The sequence below is a fragment of the Balaenoptera acutorostrata genome, chromosome 2 (assembly GCF_949987535.1).
Source record: "Balaenoptera acutorostrata chromosome 2, mBalAcu1.1, whole genome shotgun sequence".
Taxonomy (NCBI): Eukaryota; Metazoa; Chordata; class Mammalia; order Artiodactyla; family Balaenopteridae; genus Balaenoptera; species Balaenoptera acutorostrata.
In genome coordinates this window covers 302,963-326,620 of record NC_080065.1, presented here as the reverse complement: position 1 = coordinate 326,620, position 23,658 = coordinate 302,963, and the positions used below count along the sequence as shown (strand labels likewise).

General features: G+C 43.5%; 2 protein-coding genes and 1 pseudogene across 3 annotated transcripts; 1 reads left to right on the top strand and 2 right to left on the bottom strand.

Annotated features, from left to right (window-relative positions):
• Positions 1-544: 544 nt before the first annotated feature.
• Positions 545-5,074, bottom strand: LOC130706408 (myosin-13-like). Its single transcript, XM_057538314.1, has 5 exons — positions 5,007-5,074; positions 2,391-2,454; positions 2,201-2,299; positions 1,993-2,096; positions 545-764 (listed from the first exon to the last, which is right to left on the bottom strand). Exons 1-5 carry the CDS (start codon positions 5,010-5,012, stop codon positions 645-647), a joined length of 393 nt encoding a protein of 130 aa, XP_057394297.1. The 5' UTR covers positions 5,013-5,074; the 3' UTR covers positions 545-644.
• A 603-nt stretch (positions 5,075-5,677) lies between these two features.
• Positions 5,678-23,190, bottom strand: LOC130706405 (myosin-13-like). Of its 2 annotated transcripts, none has more exons than XM_057538296.1 (6): positions 23,098-23,190; positions 19,286-19,363; positions 12,637-12,851; positions 8,013-8,156; positions 7,771-7,927; positions 5,678-5,945 (listed from the first exon to the last, which is right to left on the bottom strand). In XM_057538296.1, the coding sequence occupies exons 3-6, from the start codon at positions 12,838-12,840 to the stop codon at positions 5,914-5,916; spliced, it is 537 nt and encodes a 178-aa protein (XP_057394279.1). In that variant the 5' UTR covers positions 12,841-12,851; positions 19,286-19,363; positions 23,098-23,190; the 3' UTR covers positions 5,678-5,913. The 2 variants fall into 2 exon arrangements, with proteins under 2 accessions (XP_057394279.1, XP_057394284.1); XM_057538301.1 differs by lacking the exon at positions 5,678-5,945 and adding an exon at positions 7,264-7,329.
• LOC130706402 (UBX domain-containing protein 4-like) lies at positions 9,293-11,287 on the top strand (annotated as a pseudogene).
• Positions 23,191-23,658: the final 468 nt, after the last annotated feature.

Genomic DNA, 23,658 nt, shown 5'->3' with positions numbered 1-23,658 from the left:
TATGGCAAGGCCAAGGGATTTATCCTGCATGGTGATTTCTCCTGCTGAGAACCCCCAAACCCCACTCTGGTCAGCTGGCCCAGCTCTGCTTCCTGCACGTCTCCAACCCCGGCAGGCCCTTGGCCACCTGCTGGGATGGGAAAGGGAAGGGTCTCAGAACTGCACCTTAGAAACTTGCCAGGGGGCATGGATTGAAAAACATGGGGGCCATCCAGGCAGCAGAGAAGGGAGAAGGGCACCTTGCTGCCCTTTCATCGTGGAATCGGTGGAGCTTCTGCTGAGAGGGGCCTTTCCATGGGGACCACATGCAGTGTGTTGGTGTCTTGGAACTGAAGAATTAGAACCTGTACAATTTTCAAATTATGTGGTCCTTTAATTTAAAAATCAAAACCCCTAGAACCTTTGCTTTATAAATTGAGGTCTGAAAATTGAAGGTCTGTTTTGCTTCCACTGTGACACTATATTAAGAAATGTGGATTTATTGAGAAAAGAGTCAGAATAGAGAAGGAAACAGAGAACTCAGAGGTACCACTGTAGTTTGGCAAAGGCTGGGGGGAGTTTATTTGTCAATGCTGCTGGCTTTCAGTAGCCTGCAGCCATTCTCCTCCTGTGGCTGAGGGGGTATAAAGCTGTACTGGGTTGCTCTACTCTTCTTTTGTAGAATTCCAGCTCAGAGCCATCTCTTGATGTATAAGTATTTCGCAGACTAGGTTCCCAGGCAACTCCTGGAGGGCCAGAGGGGTTCCTTCCTTCATTATACCTGTCTGTTTGAATGAAAACCAGCAATGACATATTTTTCTTTAAATCTGGTTTATGGTCTATCATCCAAAAACCAGATTAGCTATTTCCTCACTCTCTCAATAGGCTCGAGTTCCTGGAAACTGAAACCTAGAGAGGGTGGAAGAGTGCCCGAGGGAGAACGGGAGAGCCTGCCGGGAACCGTGACTCCTGGGTTTTTAATGAGCTTCCTAAACAGCATGGTCATTAATTGGCAAGTGATGACCTTATGGAGAAACTACTGGTGAAAATGTAAAAGCCTTTTGTTAACAATGTGCCCACCAGGTGTGCATCTTATGGAGTATTTTCATTGCATTTCCAACACCTGGGAGGGTGTTGGGCAGAGGGCAGATGTTTAATAGATTTGTTGAATAAGTTCAAGTACATACAATTATATCAATGGAAGGGTCAGCAACACTATGAGGTTAGGGTTAGGGTTAGGGTTAGGGCCAGGGCCAGGGCCAGGGTCAGGGTCAGGGTCAGGGTCTTAGGGTTAGGGTTAAAAATGCAAGTTCTGGGGTTGGGCAGATCTGGGTTCAGACCGTCGTTTACAAACTGTCTTCGTGCAAATCGTGTGTTTTTTTTCTAAGACTCAGCTTCTACCTTTATGAAACGGGGGTAGCAGTGGTGCTGATCCCAGAGGTTTTGTTGAGGCAAAGCTCTTTTCTCAGTTCCTAGCATGCGTGAGTGCTCAATGCACTCAGTTAATATTATGGTTATTGACCCTGGAGGTACTCCCCAAAGCTAAAGGCCAGAGGCCTGACAGGTGTGTTGAGGAGGTGGGTGCCTACTGTGAGCCCGAGGTGGCAGGTAGCTGGAGGAATGGAACGGCTGCTGCAGAGCGGGACTGTTTTCTCCTGCTTTAGACTTTTCTGTATTTTCTAGATTTTCTTAAAAGAACCATGTAGATGGTTTTGTACCCTGAAAACTTCCAACAAAAACTTTAAAGACCTTATCCATGCAAACATTTACTCTAAAAAGCTGGAGAATGGAACTGAAGGCCTATTTTGGAGAACTTTCTGTATTCCCATTTCCTGGAATCTTCTGAAATGGAACCAAGTGGGGGAGGGGTGTGATCTGTACTAATTCTCTGAGCTCTTGGGTCTAATCACTGAGCATCCCTGCATCCCAGCTTCCTCCTGAGATCATGGGTACCTCTCAGTTCATAAGTTCAACAATTCCTTACTTAAGTAAATAAACACACAAAATACTTACATCAGTGGCCAACAGTTCCTCACTGTCATCAATACTGGCCACGGTGACCTCTCCTTGGCTCACAAAGGGGAAGTCAAAGGGGTTGGTTGAAATGAGAAGCAGGTCTGTGAAGCAGAAGGATCCCTTTAGCATCTTATGCACAACTGACTCTGAGTTTTTTTCCAATGTGATCGATTTGGAAGATGAGAATAATAACCAAGGAACTTACCCATAAGTTCCGGCTTCTTGTTTGACATGATTTGGTAAAAAATATGATAGCCTCTCTCATGGGATAACTGAAATGCCACCCTGGATTTTTCTAAGAGATCTAAGATAACAAAAAACGATGTGATTTTAGGGTCCCCAGGAGATGCCTCTGTGGCCAAAGCCAAGGTGCCAGATAGAGTGTTTGGACTCACAGGTTTCACTGTCCGCTGACACCAGCTTTCCTGTGGCTGCAAAGTGAATGCGAAGGAACGTCCCCTGTCCAAAGACAGATGGAAAAACACAGTTATTTTCTTTCTATGGTACTGTAGCCGGCTTCTGTTAGGTGCTACTGAGGATGGGTGGGCTGTGTAGGCTCACGGAGGAGGTGATGCCAGAAGCATGAGGACCTTCCTCCTCTCTGTTTGCTTGGCATCTGGTCCCCACGCCGGCTCAGCCAAGACTCAGGTAGCTCTGCCCAGAGCACCTGGCCCTGTTCCCACAGCTCTGGGGATGCCTGCAGGCTCCCTCTCGAGTCTCTGTTTGGGACCACCTCACACCTGACTGTCTCCTTGGTCTTTATCCTGCTCAAACTCTTTGTAACACCTTTGAACTGATAACCTGTTTGGACTATCTGACTTCTTTTTTGCCTCTGGATGTTACTTCTGAGATTTCTTGCCTCAGTTTTCCTTACTACTTACTACATGCAAACCTAGCTCCCAGGCCAGGCCTCCTGGCTCCCCAAAGATCCACTCAGCACTTGGGTTCCCCCAATCTTGGGGAGTGAGGGGTGGAATTATATATAGTATATATGTGTGTGTGTATACTCCCTTCTTACATCATCTGCTTAATTGGTCGCTACCACTCTGTGAGCCAATTGGAGGGCAAAAATATTGCCTTGCTTGTTCACCCACAGACCCTGGAATGTAGTACATCCTCAGTAGTATTCTCAGTATTCTCTGAATGAAGCCTAAGAAGAGTTAATGAAGGACCAGTGTAGGTTTATGTGAATTATGTGTTCGCTCTTCAGGAGTTTTAGCTGCTGAATGCAAGTGCCTCTGGGTACTTGCTCTGCTGGCCAGTGAAATTAGATAGGAGACTGGATACTTGTTTATTTGCCAGTGTCGGAAGTAAATGCCTCTTTGGTTGAGCTAATCCCAAGTGAAACATTGAAGGATGGGACATATCCTTCAGTATCTTCAGTTTCAACTTCTTCCCAATTTTTGAGCTCTGCTGCCTCCACCAGGTTTTCCCTCCTCCCAGCACCTCCTGACTTGGAGAAGGTCAGATCTGCTAACTAACTTTACACTAAGGTTTTCATGGCTAATAAGTCAGTGGATACTGTTCAATGGACTTATGTATTTTAAAATGCTTCCATCTGAAGAGACGAATTTTAGCGTAGAGAAGTCATTTTGTACTTGTGGAATTTGAATCTTGAATCCTTGTAACTTCAGGAGGCTCTGAGGTGATGCTGATTAGTTAGGGAAGGACAGCTAAATCTTCCTTCGGCTGGGAATAAGACAAAATGTTCTTTGAAGGGTTATCAGAATATCCCGGTTGGGCAGCTTGATCTGAAGCGCTTGGGCGTAGACTAAGGCCAGGTATATCCTAGTTTATGTGACCATTTTTCATATTCAGCATTGGAGGAGAGGGTTTTCTTTCTGGGGGTCATTGACAATTGGACTGAGTCTTAAGGAATCTCAAAGAGTTGTCATTCCTCACGGTCTTGGCATTTCCAAAGGCCTACAGGAGGGGGTTGGCCTGGATGATCTGGTCTTCCAGGGTTCCCTAATAATAAGTGAGAAGAGGAAAAGAGAGGACTTTGGATGTCTTCCGAAGTAACTTCCCAGTGACTCAAAAGTGTGGATGCTCTGGGAAGGTCCCAGGGAGAGATGTCGCCCAGCTCAGGCTGGTGGCAGGTACAGTTGTGCTGAGTACCCACAGGCCCATCCCCACCCCACCCAAGGAGGCTTCAAGGTCCCATCGTAGAAGGAGTCTTAGCACAGCATCAAAGTGGCTTCTGGCCACACCAGATTCCAGGTTGGAGCCCTACCCGCTACCTCTCAATCTCCCAGATGGCCTTTCTTCTCTGATAACATTTTATTATAAATTATGGATTTGTAAAATATAGACCTCTGTTCCTGCATGCACCAGGACCCATTTATACAGATATTCGGGTTCAGAAGTAGAAACAGACTGTGAGCAATGAAAGTGACCCATATGATAGAAACAGTGGTTCTCAAAAAAATGTTTAAGTTGCATAAAATATTTTGTGAGAATTATTACGTAGAAATCCGCTTATAGAAAGCAGAGTTTTCACCTTTTCCCCTTCCCCACATGATTGCTTGCCTTTCTGACTTCAGAGCTGTTTGGAAACTACTGTCCAGCCCAGTGGTTCTCAAAGTGTGATCCCTGGACAGGGCATGAACAATGGGAACATGACAGAAATGCAACATGCCAGGATTTTGAATGTGAGGCAGGAATTTCAGTCAGAAATTCTGGGCCTGGGGACCAGCAATCCGTTGTTAACGAACCCTCCTGGTGATTCTGACGTGCACTCCAGTTTGAGAACCACTGGCCTAAACCATTCCTTCGCCAAAGGAGGATGTGGAGTTGTTCAAGGTCACTCGGCTGTTGCTGATGGAGCTGGTGCTAGAGCCCGAGTCCACAAGGTGGAGCCATTTCCTGCCTTGCCCCGTAAACACCCCCTGGGGCAGGACCTCGTGCTGTGCATCTCTGCTGAGCACAAAGCCCTGCGGACACTTGGGGCTCACCTGGGGTTTCAGTTATACTCATTCCAGCAAGCCTTCCAGGTGCAGGAAGCTGCTCACCTGCATCTTGCCCGGCCGCTGCGCCTTCCTCTTCTCCCCAGTGACCGCAATTGCTGCAAAGTACTGGATCACACGCTTGGTGTTCACTGTCTTCCCAGCCCCGGATTCTCCACTGTTGATTTAAAAGTAAGTGAGAGGGACTTCCCTGGTGGTCCAGTGGTAAAGAACCCACCTTGCAATGCAAGGGACGCGGGTTCAATCCCTGGTCAGGGAACTAAGATCCCACATGCCGCGGGGCAACCGAGCCCGCACACCATAACTACTGAGCTTGCGCGCCTCAATTAGAGCCCACGTGCCACAAACTACAGAGCCCACGTGCTCTGGTGCCCGCGTGCCACAACTACAGAGCCCACGCACTCTGGAGCCTGTGTGCCACAACTAGAGAAGAGAAAACCCGCCTGCCACAACTAGAGAGAAGCCTGTACACCACAGTGAAGAGCCCGCGTGCCCCAACAAAAGATCCCGAGTGCTGCAACTAAGACCCGACGCACCCAAAAATAAATAAAATATAATAAAGTAAAATAAAATAAAGTGAGATACACAGACATAGAGAACAGACTTGTAATTGCCAAGGGGACCAAGGAAAGGGGGAATGGAGGACAAATGGATTGAGAGTTTGGGATGAGTAGATGCAAACTATTAGATATAGAATGCATAACCAACAAGGTCCTACTGCATTGCACGGGGAACTATATTCAATACCTTGTGATAAAACAAAATGGAAAAGAATATGCAAAGGAATATATATGTATAACTGAATCACTTTGCTGTACAGCAGACATTAATACAACATTGTAAATCAAGTATACTTCAATAAAATAATTTTTTAAAAAAAGTAAGTGAGCTAAAGGAGAGCAGAAGGAATGGACAGCCCCTTCCAAGTCATCATGGCAACAACACAGGTTATTCATGCAATGAGGACGGACTGGTTGTCTCGATCTAGAAATGCACAAGGAAGCAGGACAGAATAAATAAACAACATACAGGCAGGATATACAAATCAGGCAACATTGGGGGTAGACAGAGCCTATGAGTTCTAGTTCTGGCTTTGCCATTAACTAGTGGTGTGATGATTTGGGCATGTCGAATCTTCTTTGAGACAATTTGTGCAGATTTCCCAAATGCTGGATGTGTAACGTGGGCAGCATGGGAAGTGAACGGTGAGTCCCACAGTGTGGAAGTTATTCGTGTTCACAGATCTTTACCTCCTCAATAGCACTTTCTTATCTCCCTTTTCAACAAAGAAAGCAAGTCTCAGACTTAGAACTTGTAAGAAGCCACAGCTTCTAGTTAGAATTTATGGACACTGATTTGTTGTCATTGCCTTTTTCTTTCACCTTTACTTTCTACTTGTGGACAGTGACCGTGATTTTCCATTTACAAGAGTGTTATAGGTTGAATTGTGTTCCCCCCAACAAACTAATATGTTGAGGCCCTAACTAACCCCCAGTACCTCAAAATGTGACCTTATTTGGAAATAGAGTCATTGCAGATGTAATTAGTGAAGATGAGGTCATACTGGAGTAGGTGGGCCCCTAATCCAATATGACTGGTGTCCTTATAAAAAGAGAAATTTGGAGACAGATGAGAACACAATGTGAAGATGAAAGTGCAAATCAAGGTGATGATTCTATAAGCCAAGGGATGGCAAGGATGGCCAGCAAACCACTGGAAGCTGGGAGAGTGGCCTGGACCATATTCTCCCTCTCGGCCCTCAGAGGGAACCAACCCTGCTGACACCTTGATCTCAGACTTCCAGGCTCCAGAGCTGTGACACAATGCATTTCTGTTGCTTAGGCCACCCAGTGTGTAGTACTTGGTTACGGCAGTCCTAAGAAACTAATACTAATAGTGATATTATTCTTCCTTTTTTTAAAAAATAGTTTTCCTCCAGATCAAAGGGCAGATTTGTTCGGTTCCTATTTTATTTTTATTTTTGGCCACGCCACGTGGCATGTGGGATCTTAGTTCCCTGACCAGGTATCGAATCCGTGTCCCCTGCAGTGGAAGCACAGAGTCTTAACCATTGGACCGCCAGGGAATTCCCTATTCTTCCTTTTTGAAATGGACGGAACTTCAGTCACTATAAGGAAAGATTTTAAATATGCAGAAATGGCCAGGATTGCGAATGTGAAATTGGAATGGCTGAAGTTTGGGCAACATTGTCCTGGATGACTTTTAAGCATCTTCAGATCTCAGATGCTTGCTTCTACTTCTTCTCTCTGCACCAAGTCAAATCAGGTGAAAGTGGAACAGACCGAAGTGATGTTAGGCATGACAAGGGTGACAGTATTACCACGTCTCTGCTATTTCATCTGCTATTCTGGAAATTTAAGGAGGAGAAAGAGGGAGCCTGAGAAAACAGGTGAAGGGAAGTTGCTGTGCCCATTTCTCCAACTTTGCATTCCTAAGTGGCTACTAATATAGTCTTTCTTCCAAGTGTGTTCCTGTTGGGGGTTTCTTTGGAGGTGGGGGCAGCACATCTCCTTGTGCTTCACATCCACCCCCAGAGAAGCATGTACTTAGTGTGGCTTCAGTCCCAAGCTCTGGCTTAAGAACCGTGACTGGTAATGGAAGATACTGCGCCCCTGGCTTTCCATCCTGACATTCTCTGAATCTACTGAGGTCACTTTGGTCATTGCACCGTTTGGATGACCAAAGCCTGTGAAGGGTTCGAGTAATTAACTAAGAACCAGTGCAGTTAAAGGACTTGAATACTTCACTAAAACTATTTTTTAAAATATGGATTAAAGAAATTACTCACCAGTCAACATGAACTGATAGGCGTTGTCAGAGATGGAGAAGATGTGGGGCGGGGCCTCCTGGTGCTTTTTGCCTCTGTAGGCCGTCACCACCTCAGGGTTGTACACTGGCAGCCACTGGTAGGGGTTGACGGTGACACAGAAGAGGCCTGAGTAGGTCTGAGAAGATCAGAAAATTCAACCTATGGATCTTGACTTTACTAAGAGAAGGAAATGGAATAAAGAGAGGTTGAAGGGTACTCACGTAGATCATCCAGGCTGCGTAACGCTCTTTGAGGTTGTACAGCACTCCTGGCTCGTGTAGGTGGGTCATCATGGCCATGTCCTTGATCTTGTCAAATTTGGGAGGGTTCATGGGGAAGACTTGGTCACTGTTCGGAGTGAGTGTCTGGATATTGAGAGGAAAAATCACATGATGAGTGGGAGAGCCGATGTGGTGACCTACCAGTGGGGTGAAAATGGTGAGATATTGTGGTGAGATTACCCCATTACCGTGCTTAACTTTATGGATCATTTCTGTGCCCAGAGATGATCCGTAAATAACTGTTCTTGATAAATCTAAGACTGGTCAAACTGTATAACCAATTCTGGTCTGATGCCCCCAAGTCAGCATGCCATTCTGTGTGCCAGAAGAGGGTTACAGGTGTGCAAAGCTATAGAGCCCTTCAGCCTCAGGGTGGCCAGGTGGAACTCAGGCTGGCCAAGGCCACAGCAGCTTGCCTCTGTTTACCCCATTTGCTATGAGTGCTGCAATGAGATCACGCTTGGAAGATCGGGAAAAACTCTTCCAGTGTATTCTGTAAATCTCCACCTCAATACCTCTGCTCACGTGGGTCCCTTTGTCTGGAATATATCTACATTGGAATTACATCCAGCAAGCTTCAAAGCTCTTCTGAAGTGCCACCTCCTCCATGACCTGTTTCTGCTCTCCCCTGTCTTTTCAAGGCTTCCAGAATTCCCTGCACCGCTGCCCTAATAGTTAAAACATTTGGACTTGAAGCATGGTCCATGCCTGAACAGTATTTTGAGACTATTACCTAATTTTCCCCTCTCTGTTTTCCCTCCCCTTTAAGCATACAACTGGCACTCCATTACTCAGGAAAGGTAGAAAATAGGGCATAAAAGCGAGAGAGCCTGTAAGCCTTTCTAGCGTTTGTTTTCCAAAAGGCCGAATCCTCAGAAGAGCTTTGAGGGTTTTACTGAAAAGATAAAAGGGAGGAGATTTGTTGATATAGACCAAATCTCTTGAGGAAAGGAAGCCCTTCTGCCCCACCGCCCTAAACTAGAGACAGAGGGACATCCAAAATAGCATAAGGAAGATGGAAAAATCTGTGTGTCCTGAAGGTTCAGAAACTGGGGCGCTCCTTCCACTTCCGGGACTGCAGGGCCTGCGGTCTCCCGGGCTCCCGCACGCACCGACTTGCCAACGAGACAAAGGACGGGGGAGCGCTGCCAACGGCGACGCGTGGCGTCATGCGTCGCGGGGCGCGCCTCGGCCTGCGCGCTTGCACGCGTCCTGGGAGCCGCTGACGGGCCTGCGCGCCGGTGCGGAGCCGGAGGCGGGCCGCGGGGGCCCAACGACGGAGAGGGCGGGGCCGGCTCCGGGACCGAGGCGGCAACACGCCGAGCGAGCGCCTGTGCCCGAGGGCAGCGATGCTGGGGTTCCAGGGCGCCATTCCGGCCGCCATCGCGTCGGCCGAGAGGAGCGGCGCGGTCTTCGTGGTGTTCGTGGCAGGTGATGATGAACAGGCTACACAGACGGCTGCAAGTTGGGAAGATGAGCAAGTGACAGAAGCATCTTCAAACGGTTTTGTTGCTGTGAAAATCGATACCAAAAGTGAAGCCTGCCTACAGTTTTCACAGATCTATCCTGTAGTGTGTGTTCCATCCAGTTTCTTTATTGGAGACAGTGGAATTCCCTTGGAAGTAATAGCAGGAAGTGTTCCTGCAGATGAACTTGTTACCAGAATCCACAGAGTCCGGCAGATGCACTCGTTAAAAGGTGAAATATCAGTGGCAAATAGTGGCCAGTGAGAAAGTTCAGTCTCTACTCCATCCACCTCATTTGATCAGAACAACACTTCTGAAAACTGTCAGTCCAGAAATGTAGAGCTCTGTGAGACACCACCCACTTCTGACACAAAGTCAGATTCTGCAACAGGAGGAGAAATTTCAGGCCAGGCCACTGTGTCTCCAGAGCCTGGTGGATGTTCAAATCAGAGACCTACAGAGGAGCTCACCGTCAGAGTGGAAAGACTAACCAAAAAACTTGAAGAAAAGAGAGAAGAGAAAAAGAAAGAGGAAGAACAGAGAGAGATTAAGGAGGAAATTGAGAGGAGGAAAACTGAAAAAGAAATGTTGGATTATAAAAGAAAGCAAGAAGAAGAATTAACAAAAAGAGTGTTAGAGGAAAGGAACAGAGAAAAGGCAGAAGATAGGGCAGCTCGAGAGCATATAAAACAGAAGATTGCACTGGACCGTGCAGAGAGAGCTGCTCGTTTTGCAAAGACAAAGGAAGAAGTAGAAGCTGCTAAAGCTGCTGCCCTGCCGGCCAAACAGGCAGAAATGGAAGTCAAGAGAGACTCTTCCACAAAAGAAAGAAACAATGTTGCGAGAATTCAATTCCCTCTTCCTGATGGTTCTTCCTTCACAAATCAGTTCCCTTCTGATGCTCCTCTAGAAGAAGCAAGGCAGTTTGCTGCACAGACTGTTGGCAACACTTACGGTAATTTTTCATTAGCAACAATGTTTCCCAGGAGGGAATTTACCAAAGAAGATTATAAAAAGAAATTACTGGATTTGGAACTTGCCCCAAGTGCTTCAGTGGTACTGTTGCCAGCAGGAAGACCAACTACATCCATGGTACATTCTTCCAGTGGCGACTTTTGGACATTCTTGGGGACAGTACTTTACCCATTCCTTGCCATCTGGAGATTGATTAGCAACTTCTTATTTGGTAATCCTCCTCCTGCACAGACCTCGGTGAGAGCAGCATCATTGGAATCCTCAAACCTTGCATCCTCTAGCAACTCAGAAAAAAGGGAACCAGTCAGAAAAAGAGTGCTGGAGAAACGGGGGGAAGACTTGAAAAAGGAGGGCAAGATATACAGATTGAGGACTCAAGACGATGGTGAAGATGAAAACAACACTTGGAATGGAAATTCTACTCAACAGATGTAGTGTGACAAGGACAATATGTGCAGTAATCATTGTTTCTCTTATGATTTAATTCAACTAAAATTCTACTGGAGAAGTGGGACTGCTTTATGTTTTCCAACTCATCTACAAAGTGTCTCTTTATTCCTGCTTAGTGGGTTAAAGTTGTTTAACCTCAGATAAGTCAAGAGATAAAATAACTGGCTGCTAGGTCCTTGTATATGGTAACCAACTGCTAGAAGCCTAAAATAAGAAAAGGTCTGTGACAGCCTCCCTTTATCAGCTTTCTTGTTTAGTATTTCATATGCCCATTAGCCCTGTGCTCTCAGATGATATGTTTTGTTTAGGGCTGTTTTGCTCCAGAACTCCTCAGCCCGCACAAAGTAACTGGTGTGTCACTGAATAATTTGATCTTGAGTCAGAGCATTTTAACTAGCCAATCAGATGATAATTTGGGTTTAACTTTTCTCTTCTTGCTCATCAGCTGCAAGCAAAATCTTGTAGTTTTTAATCTTACTTAGACACAGAATAAAAAAAATCTTTTCCAAAAAAAAAAAGAAAGAAAGAAACTGGGGCTTGTTTCTTAGCACATCCTTCAGGGGGGCAGTGACACCCCATGTGGTGTTACTGAAAAATGTGGCATGGCTCTGGGGAGGGGACCCCAATAGTAACTCCAGAAAATTTATTTCCGGCCCTGTGAAAAGAGGCTGACACCAGAGGTTAAGTTTAATAATAACAATCATCATCATCATCATCGTCATCGTCATCTGTCTTGTATGCTTGAATTTGTGAACTGCGATTCATACCTACCATGTACTCTTTTTTAAAAAAATTATTTTATTTATTTATTTTTGGCTGCGTTGGGTCTTCCTTACTGCGCACGGGCTTTTCTCTAGTTGTGGCGAGTGGGGGCTACTCTTCGTTGCGGTGCACGGTCTTCTCATTGTCATGGCTTCTCGTTGCAGAGCACAGGCTCTAGGCACACGGGCTTCAGTAGTTGTGGTGCACGGGCTCAGTAGTTGTGGCTCGCGGGCTCTAGAGTGCAGGCTCAGTAGTTGTGGTGCACGGGCTTAGTTGTTCCGCGGCATGTGGGATCTTCTGGGACCAGGGATTGACCCCGTGTCCCCTGCATCGGCAGGCGGATTCTTAACCTCTGTGCCACCAGGGAAGTCCCCATACCCACCATGTACTCTTGATTCCTACACTAGATGATAAACTTTGGGGAAGCGGGACTGAGATTTGCTCATATTTGCAGAGTGATAGACACTGTGACCTACACATGGTGCGTGTCCAGTAAGGATTGAATTGAATGGTGCTCTGTAATTCTCTGCATTAAATTAGGCATTGCCTCTGGAGCTCCCTCTGTAAGTCACTCTGCAGCCTAGAGAGTTCTATTTGGTGTATTCGCCCATCCAGGAGCAATCTGTATCAATCTCTCCCTTAAACAGTCCAAACTCTTCCACCACCACCACCTTCCCCTTTCTCCAAAGCAAACATCATACAAACTCTCAGAGCCCAAGTCCTCGAAGGAAAGAACCAGAGGAACGGTGTACGCCATGGCAGTGTTTCCCTGCGGCTTCACTCAGCGTAGATCAATGTGAGTCTTGTTCTAGCTTCAGACTCCTATGGGCCAGCGTGCAATTTCCACCATTCTACTCCAAAGGCAAAGGGGGATGCCCATGTTAGCAAGGACATCTGAGGTCAACACTTACCCGGTTGTCGAGGGTCTCGACTGTGACTTTGTCATTTTCCTTGCTCTGGATCATACCTTTCACATAAAATTCCTTATCATCCACTGCAAAGCAAGCTTTCTTAGAATCAAATGGGCGATTTTGAGCCTCGATTCTCTCCTTCTCTGATTTCCACAGGTAGGGAGCTGCTTCTCCAAAAATGGCCATCTCTGCATCAGAGCTCATGACTGCAGGGGCTGGGAAGACCAGGGCTGCTGAGTCTGGAGCTTTGGGGAGCTCCATCCTGTTATTTCCATTCAGACAGGGGGCCAGATTCAAAAGTTCCTGGGATTAACCTACGTTCTGAGGAATCCAGGACCTGGTATAGGGGCCTAGAGTGGGCAAGTGGGGGTGAGCTAAAGGAGATATTTTACTCCAAGAAAAAAGTTTGAGGGGACATCTCTTAGTCCAGCTCCAGGTGTGGAAGTCTAAACCAATTAGAGGAAGCCAAGCTGAGCCTAATAAAGGAGGCCTCAGAAAATACTTCCTTAATTACACATCACATTTGAGCCTCATGATCTCGGTGTCATTCCCAAATCTTAAGGGTGTCTGAAAAGAATTACTGGAATGTTGATAATTCCTAGTAGAAAGTTCAGATAGCCCAGTGAAAAGTAATGACTTGAACATAAAGTACTGCCACACTTGTTTAGCCAATTACAGGCAACAAGGTGATAGGAGACATTATGGCCTAGTGCAATGGTTCCAAACTTTAACATGCACCAGAATTACCTGGAGAGCTTGTTAAAACACAGATTTCTGGGCCTCACCCCCAGAGCCTCTGATTCAGTAGGTATGGGATGGGGCCTGAGAATATGCATTTCTAGCAAGTTCTTAGGCAACGCTGGTGGTGCATTCATCAGCTGATGGTGAATTCATCATTGTGGTCCAGGGACCACACTCTGAGAACTGCTGGTGTAGGGCCTTCTGACTCCAAGAGTGGTCCTTGAACATGTTGCATCAGCATCACCGAGGAGTTGTTAGACATTCAGAATCTCAGAACCACCCCGCATTACAAAACCAGAATCTGCACTTTAACAAGATCTCCAGGTGATTTCTAGGCATAGTAGAGTTGAGAAGTACTGGGCTTAAGGCAGGGGTCTCCAAACTTTAGTTATGTGTAGCAGTGTCGGGGTGTGACAAACAGTGTTTAATTAAATACCTGCTTTAGAACTCACTGCTTAGCGTGTGTGTGTGTGTGCATGTGCGTGTATGGTGTGTTTATGTATCTTTCTGCCTCTCTCTCTCTGTCCACCCTCCCGCTCATCCCTCCCGTCATTTCTTTCCAAACCATCCCCTTTCACAGACCTTCTCTTTATGTGTTTTCCTTGCTTAGAAGCTAGAAAATTTGGCTTAAAGTCCCGGCACTGAACTTGGTCAAACCACTTAACTTCTTTGGGCCACTAATTTCACTTAAAATGAAGAAGCAAGCCTAGCTCATTTCTAAGGCCCCTGCAGGTTGTGTGACTTTTCTGGTTCCTTTTCCTCATCTGCATTTGCTTTTCCTGTTCCCTCTGGACCTCTTCCCGCATCCTTCCTGACCCTCTACTTCTTTTCCCCACAACTCTTCCCCTTCTCCCTTTCTTTCTCTGCTTTTTCCTTTCCATACATTCTTCTGTAAGTGACCATAAAATGGAGTTCAATTACACACATGTATCCCCATATCTCTCTTAAGAAATAGGTCATACGTTTTGAATAAAGCCTTTTATGTTTCCTATTAAAAGTGGGAAAATTGAACATTTTATGGTTGTCTCTTGGAACTTCCCCCGCCCTCAATCTTACACTTTATGAAATTACTCTTCATTGGTAACTGACTGTTGTTTCAATATCCCTCCTTGAGATTCTGGGGGGATCTAGTCCTACAGAAAGAGGAGCAACTGCTTCCCTCTGGATCTTATTCAGGATAAGTTGCATTTCGATTTTACTTTGGCCAGCGGCTCTGCTGAACCATCTGTGTGCTCGTGGTTAAGTTTTCATAGTTAAGAGATTGGAACTCAATATAGCACCGCAAAGAGGACCTCTGGCTTGCAGGCTTCATGCGGTTTAAATGTTCTCAGTTACTGCCTGGTGGAGAGGAAGAATTCATCCATATTGTTTCCTCATCTGTGAAGATAGTCCCTACTTTTGTGGCTTAAGTGAGTTTTACGACAGCAGCAGTTCTCAAGCTTTGTTTTCTCAGAACCCCTTCACACTCTTAAAAACCATTGAGAACCCAGTGAGTTTGGTTTATGCAGGTCATATCTACCAATATTTATGGTATTAGAAGTCAAAATTGAGAAAATCTAATTCATTTAAAGTTCCTATCAAATTCATTGCATGTTAACATTAATGACATATTTTTATGAAAATGACTATATTTTCCAAAACAAAAAAATTAGTGGCAAGAGTACCATTGTTTTTCATTTTTGCAACTCACTTTAATGTCTGCTGAGTAGAAGATGGATGGGTTTTCATGCCTGCTTCTGTATTCTGTCTGTTGCTGTATGGTTTTTTGGTTTTTTTTGTTTTTTGTTTATTGGTTAAAGTAGATATAGAAAATCTTTCACAGATATATAATTTGGAAAAGGAAAGAGTATTTTAATTACCCTTTCAAATAATTGCGGATATTCTTTTTAGATACTATACCAAAACTTGACACGTGGTAGTTTCTGTGGTAGTTCCTTAAAGGCTAGTTGCAATGTGGAATCTGAAACCATATCAACAAACATTATGATCTGTTGGTCTGTGTTGAACTTTGAATGAAACTTTTACCCATGTGTAAACATCATACATTGATCATTTGGAAAATTTTGTTCACTGAATTATAAAGAACTTCCAAATATTGGCACGTTTCATTATACAGTATAAAAATCACAATCATTAATATCAGTACTGATCTCATTAGAAAATTCAAATATTAGGACGTTGTCAAGCTAATGATAGTAGATACAAGTCTTCCAAAGTTTTAATTTTTGCTTGAAAACTCAACTATAGCATTAGTAAAAAATACTGTCAGTAGTTTTCCTTGAAAGGATAAACACACTTCACTGCTTTCTGAGAAACTGTGTGCCAGATATACAAGTCTGAGAAACAATAGTTTGTCCTCTAGTCATTCTTTCAAGTAAAAATGGTGCTTCATGAATCAAGTGGCTGGTTCATCTTGCAACTCAGACAACTGCACATGTGTTTTTCCTTGAGACAAATGTCAAAGTCCAGTGTGCAAAAGGAGTGCTTTTCATGGACTTCCTGTTTGATCATGTAGAATATTATAAAGATGTGGATAAAATTGAGATGTAATCAAATTAATACTTTCCACTGCTGCAAATTTTAGGTCATTTTTCAATGAAGCTGGCTTTTTTAAAAAATTATTTATTTATTTATATTTATTTTTGGCTGCGTTGGGTCTTTGTTGCTGCGTGCAGGCTTTCTCTAGTTGCGGTGAGCGCCACTCTTCATTGCGGTGCGCGGGCTTCTAATTGCGGTGGCTTCTCTTGTTGCGGAGCATGGGCTCTAGGCGTGCGGGCTTCGGTAGTTGTGGCACACGGGCTCAGTAATTGTGGTGCACGGGCTTAGTTGCTCCGCAGCATGTGGGATCTTCCCGGACCAGGGCTCGAACCCGTGTCCCCTGCATTGGCAGGCGGATTCTTAGCCACTGTGCCACCAGGGAAGTCCTGAAGCTGGCTTTTTAAATTAAAAAAAATTCTTTTTCACTGTCAGTGTCTGGCTGTGAAGAATACTATGACTGTTAGTACAGCTTGGTGCCACGTCTTGATTTGTAATAAAGTGTCAGGTCGTCTATCCATCCTTGCTTTTGCATCATTAAGTCAACACAGTGAAGAAAGCACATGGCATCTGGGTATTATGAAAATTGTTTTGACCTCATGTACCTCTTGAAAAGTTCTTAGGAATCTCCAAGGATCCATGGGCCACAGTTTGAGAATGGTTGCACTATAGTGTGAGGGAATCTCATCAGGCTGCAAGTGTATGATCTGATGTCATTTAGCTTGACTTAGTGTTCAGCCTGCTACCCAAAGTGTTGAAAGTTGATCCACATCAAAATCATCTGCAACAGAATCTCTGTGGTTGGGACTGAGGAAACTGAATTGTTCTCAAGGGCCTCAAACACAGTGATGTTTGGGAGCATTATTTTGCTTTTATAAAGCCACTCTTTCCAAAACCATGGCATAGTCCCAATGGTCAAATACAAAATGATTTTAGGCAACTATTTCTTAATTTTAATAGTTATATTAAAGTCTATTACCTTATTTTAGCAAAATGTAAGATGCCATCGATTGTAAGATAACCTATTTTGTGTCCCACTAATAAAGGAAAACACCCTGCTAATTACAGTACTCCTTTCATTGATTATAAGATGCATCCCAAGTTTAGAGATAATATTTTGTGAAAATGTGAAGAAAGTTAGAATAAAGTAGAATAATATGTGCTAACGACTTAGAGACAGTGAAATATCTGTTTATAGTAGTGCTATAAAGCAGTGTTTCTCAAACTTTGGTGGGCATAGGAATCCAACTGGGAATCTTGTTGAAATAGATATTCTGATTCAGCAGAGCTGGAGTAGAGTTTGAGATTTTGAATATCTAAATGTCTCAGCTGATGCTGAGATAGACGGTCCAGACTTTCATAGCAAGCATATAGGGTAACTTTGAAAAACACATCTAAGAAGAAAAAGGAATCAAGGTAAATCAAAATATTAAGTGAGTTAGCAGTACTGGTCTTAAATGGGTATTGCAAAATTTGTGATAGTAGTATAAGAATGAAGTCTGAAGTTGGGGAAAGACTACAATGACTCATGGTCAAACTATACCTTTAGGTCTCTTAGAAAAACAAGACTTTCCGTCTGGGATTCAAGTCACTGCGTGTGTTGAGGTGAAGATTTTTCTTCTTCCACCCACAGCTCTAACCATGACTCAGAATCCAGTATCTCCTACTTTTACTGCCTAGATGATGCATGAGTTGTCTCAGCGATATTCTTGCAAATGTGTTGTCCAGCCTACTCAAATGCCTTCAAGATGACTTTTTTCCCTTTTGAAAATTTTGGAAAATCATTTGGGGTAGTTTCTGCAGGCCAAAGATACTTCTTGCTTTAAACTGAAATCTGGCTCTCTGTGACTTCAGGATGTTTGATCCTCCTTTCGGCTCTTGGTAACAACAGAAAGAGTTCAAACCTTCTCCCCACAAGACAACCCTTCACCCATTTGATGGCTGCTCTGGGTTCTCCTTAGCTTTTTTTTTTTTTTTTTTAATGTGGACCATTTTTCAAGTCTTTATTGAATTTGTTACAGTATTGCTTCTGTTTTATGTTTTGGTTTTTTGGCTGCAAGGCATGTAGGATCTTAGCTCCCCGACCAGGGATTGAGCCTGGAAGGCGAAGTCTTAACCACTGGACCTCCAGGGAAGTCCCTCCTTAGCTTTTTCTTTTCCAGGCTAAGTAGCCCCAGTGCTGTCTTCATCTGTTTCTTCCGTGATGTGCTTCTGCATCTCCTTTACCATCACAGTGAGCTCACTCCTGTTAATCTCTTAAGTGTGACATCCAGTCCACATGTTGTCCTCCATCAGCATGTGCCCTCACCTCTCCTGACCTAGGTGTCATGCCCGAGGTGGTGACTGCCCTCTGGCAGCCTCCTCACACCGATGGCTCACCACTCACTGTCAAGCAAAGCCCCTCAACGCACGCTGTGTGCGTCCGGTTGCTAATCAGATCTTGTCCCCATATTTATACAACTGTACTCTGGGACCCAGGGCTAAAACAATGTATTCTTGGCTGATAAAACTTTCCCTTGTTAGGTCTCATCCAACTCTCTTGGCATGACTCATGGTGTCCCTGGAAACTCTACCCCCAGAAAGTCCCGTAATTATCTGCTTCTTGGTTTTGAGAGCTTGACCTGCTTCCAGCCCTACACGGCTGTGTCCCTCCAACCATCCCCTCTGTCCCTGTCTTTAGGGGTCTTCCAATGGGGAAGGCCATCCCAGCCTCCCTGACCTCCAGCACCGCCTTCTGAGTGCTCCCCAACCCCTCTTGCTGCTGTCAGTGCGCTATGACACTGCTCTCAACTTTCAGCCCTCTCCTGGGAACTTCTCAGCTACTGCATCTTGTCAGCAATGGTGTGGTCATGACTTAGTTATACTTTGGTTTCCTTGGTCCTAATTCATCTAGAATTACTTCCAATAAACACAAATCTTGAGGTGGGGGAGTAATTTTTTTTTTATTACTACAGTGGACATAGGTTTGAATCCATTTCTCCTTATTCTCTCAGCATCATTTGTGAGTAAAGACACAGCTGAGGGGATTCACGGGTGCGGCCTCTGCTCAAAAAACAGCAAAGTTAGACTTGTGTGAAGACTGAATCTTGAGCCTACGAACATCATGTTTGGGGCCAACCTAAGTATATTGACCTGGAGCTTGTGTGTCAAAGTTCTGCAGTGTGTTTTATTCCTGTTAGTGTGATGAGCAAATTTGGGAAGCCCTGCTTCCTTAGCTGCATATTTTGTAATCTGCCTTTAGAAATACTTAAGTAATGGATTTTAATTTCATCAGTTTCAGATTCCTATGAGTGTGGCAAGAATGAGAATGTGTAAAACACTGTTTGCTAATTTCAATTATTGTATTCCCAATCAAGATGAAAGTGACTCTTACCTTCTTGGTTTCCAAAACAATGGTTAGTGTCCTTCAGGAATGAAGTGGCTTCTGAGAGAGTGATTCCAGAAATCAAAACTAAACAAAACAAAGAACAAATGAACTATGAAGAGTTTAAATAAATCTAGAAATTGTACTTTTCTAAGTTTAGCTACATTTAAATAGTACACAGTGGATGGTGTGGGATGGAAATACATTTTCCATTTTTCCCTTCGGTTAAGTCATCATTCTTTAAATAATTGGGTAATTACAGCACTGATTAACAATTTTTTTGAGTATCTTCTGTGTGTGCAAAGTACCATGTCAGCTCCTTAAGGGGGTATAAAAAAGGATAAAGACAGTCTCTACCCTAAAGGAATGCAAAATTTAGGAACAGTTAAGAGAAATGCTCAAATAAATCTTTGAACAAGGAAGAATAATACAAATTCTGTAAGCGTCTAAATGAAGTGTTATGGGGACTTAGAGAGATGATGCTTCCGGCTGAGGGTAGGGGGCCGTGAGGGGTCAAAAAAGAAAGGAAGGAGGGAGGGGAATGATCCGGATTGTAACTTGGATGCTTTTAGACCAGAAGTTGAATTCTTTGGCAATGAGAGAAAAGTTGTGAATTATGGGCAAGACTTCTTTAAGAGGTCTAGGAAGGGCACTCTCTTAAATATCCTATATTCTCTTGGAGAAGATGAAGGTAGGGTAGCTGATAACTTATTTGGGCCTAAGGAATCTCAGTCCAGAAGTTTATAACCTACATGAAGATCTCAGGATACCATAAGAGTCTGAATAATTTTCAATATCAAATTTAACTTAAACTTCCCATTTACCACACAGTACTTTTATGGAACCTGGGGAACATGTCGTGAAATACCATTTAGGCAGGAAGAGACATTTCAACGCTTGCTTTCCTACTTTGGTCGCGTACTCTTGGCCTCTTCCTTTTATGAGTCTCTAATAATCTCCAGCTATATCCTAAAATTCTCAAAACTTTCTCAGGAAAAGATTAAATGATTAGGTATCATATTCTGAATCCTTGGTTCAAACGAAATCACACTTGGAGGCAGAACCTCGGTTTTCTAATGCCAGCTCTGTAAAGTAGCTGTTGTAATTTCCTTGAGCTTTGGTTTCCTTCTGTAAATGAGACAGATGGACCAGAAAATCCCCAAGGTTTCTCTTAACCCTGTGAATGTATGACAGAAGGTATTCTGGTGAAGATGGTGGCCAGAAATCAAAGCATCGCAAGCTCCTAAAGCTATAGAATCCCTCTGAGGGATGCTCCTGCAGTGTCAGACATGACCCAGCCCAAAGTCCACAAGGCATGCCATGCATGAGCAGTCTGGAAACTGGTCATTAATAAGCAAACTAGGATGCATTCTGAGATGGATAAAATGCATGGGAGAATTTCTTCCCGCAGTCATCTCCCAGAAATCCTGACATAAGAAAAAGATTTACAGAACCAACCACAAAAATTTCAAATAATACTTCAAGGCAATCACAGAAGAGATATCACAAATTAGCATGTTTATTTGCTAACTGCAATTATAATACTGACCTAAACAATTAGAGGGGTAAGTACGTATTATATTCAGCTTTATATCCTGCAGGTTAGTTTTTTTTTTTGGTGTCATAATTGCTTATATTCTTGTCTTTTTACTCTTTGTAGAAGCTTCTTGAAAGGCCTCGCCATCTTGTCTCCCATATTGCCCTTAACACAGTTCCTTACGCTTAGTAGGCCCTCAGCAAAGGCTGCTGTGTTGCCTTCTCTCCTCTCCAGGTAACCTGATCAGGTATAATCACAGCTACATGGAGCAAAAAAGTGGGCACTTGTGAGCACTTACCTTGCGATGCTGTGGTCGAAGCAGTTTCGAAAGTGTGGCCCCCCAGCTCCCTTTATACTCCCAAATGCACAAGCCCAGCACTCTAACTTGGCTGTATTGGGGGATCACCGTTTACTCCTTAGATGTAAATGCATCGTAGCCCTGATCTTTCACTCTTGTTAAGTTACTTGGATAAATGACCAGCGGAGGCTGTATAATGCCAAGTCAGCTGCGTAGGGATTTTGACGTTGGACACAGATCTTTGAGACTTAGAGAGTCCTAGAGGCCGAGCAGAACTGGGGCAGAGTGTGCTAAGAAGGTCAGTGAAGGGCAGAGCCACAGGGTGAATTGTCAAGCGATGGATGATCAATAGCATGGATACTAAGTACGTCTCCTTTACCCAGCATCGTAAACATGAGGTGGTGTGCGCCTCTTCTCAGAAATCTCCGGAAAACATAAGATTGGCCATTTAACACATCCATTCTTTTTTTTAAAACGTTATTTTTTAATTGAAGTATATTTGATTTACAATGTTGTGCTAGTTTCAGGTGTACAGCAAAGAGATTCATGTATGTATATACACACACACACACACACACACACACACACACACACATATCTATATATTCTTTTCCAGATTCATTTCCCTTATAGGTTATTACAAAATACTGAGTATATAGTTCCCTGTGCTATACAGTAGGTCCTTGTTGTTTTTCTATTTTATATATAGTAGTGTGTATGTGTTAATCCCAAACTCCTAATTTATCCCCCACCTCCCTTTCCCCTTAGGTAACCATAAATTTGTTTTCTATATGTGTAGGTCTACTTCTGTTTTGTAAATAAGTTCATTTGTATCATTTTTTTTTTTTTTAGATTCCACATATAAGCGATATCGTATATTTGTCTTTGTCTGGCTTACTTCACTTAGTGTGATAATCTCTAGGTCCATCTAACCCATCTATTCTTAGCCATTAATTTAGTTTGTTAAAAAATCCATTGTAGATGGAAAACTTTCTAAAATGTATTATATATTATCTTGATTTATTTAATCTAGTATCTTGAATAGACTTCAACTTTTCCTTGATCACTCAGGGGCCTGGGAGGTGATGTAATAAAGTCGTCAGGGATATTATAGTTTCTTCGCGGATTTTACCCTGCACTAATTGTTCCTAGGATGCAATGAATTTTTGTGTCACCTTTCTAGTTTTTATATCTACACCTTCACGGCAAGGTACTCAGCTGTATTCTGTCTGTGGTTAGTGTGTTTGCCTCTGTGAGCCCAATCTTCCTTTTTCTAATCTGCTATAGAATGGGAAACAGATGAGCAAGCTAAAGGAAAAAAACAAACAAAAAAAAGGAGTCATAAGTTCCATGGGAAGTTCTAGAAGTTCTAATGGAAATACATGGTCTTTGTGACAACTCTTATGGTTGCTCGGGGTTGTTTTTTGGCTGAAACATAAGTAATGTTTGACTATGTAGGAATTACCATACATTTTAGAAGTTAGAGCCATTTACAGCAATACAGCCTGACTTGTTTATGTTGTATATGATCAATGTGTACTGAATTATACTCAATATTTTGTAATGACCTATAATGGAATATAATCTGAAAACAATAAAACTGAGTCACTTTTCCGTACACCTGAAACTAACACAATATTGTAAATCAACTATACTTCAATTCAAAAGAAAAAAAGATTCTCTAGTCTTCCAGTGGGTAGTCTCATATAGGTGAGGCATTTCCAAGAACAGTTTGCATTAGTCAAAATGAAATTGGGGACAAAGGAGAAACAGATAGGAATAGGACTTCCACGTAGCATTTTCCAAAGTAGGTTTGACAGAATGCTGATTCTGAGAGAAACTGTGAAATAAAAGGTCCCGTGGCTAAATGAGTTCAGGAAATGTGGCCAACTCTATTCCCTGTTGTTGGAGAGTCACCATAAATACTAGCATGTTAAGGGGCCTGAGAAGCCTTTCAGTAAAAAAATATGAAGAACTTTTTTGTACCTGGTGATCTGATGTTGGAACACCATCTTACTCCCTGCTTGAGAAAACAAGAGGAGAAGGCTGAAGGCTGCAATCCACAGAGAACTTGTCTCATTCTTAGTACCATTTGGCCCAGGAGAAAGCAACAGAGAGTGATCAGGCATAAACACAGCTGCTTTTATCCAAGGGACAGTCTTTTGTATGTAACAGATGCTCAGTAGATTTTGTTCCTGTGTATAAATGAATAAGGACGATTCATGGGGAATCTGTGTTGAAAGAGGGCTGAAGTGACAAGGCAGAAAAGAATGGAATCAGACTCAGTCTCACTTAATAGTAATAGTTTATATTTATTAAGAACTCACTACGTGCCAGGCTTTATCCATATTGGCTCACTTAAGCATCATAATAGTTTGGTGGGGTAGGTGCTAACATCATTCCCATTTTATGGCTGAAGAAATTTGGGCCACTGAGAGTTTAAATAAACTGCCTAAGGCCACACAACTAGTAAGTGGCAGAAATGGGATTCAAATCCTCTCTGGCTCTAGAGCCAATGCCTATAACCTTTCACTTTTGCAAGCCCAT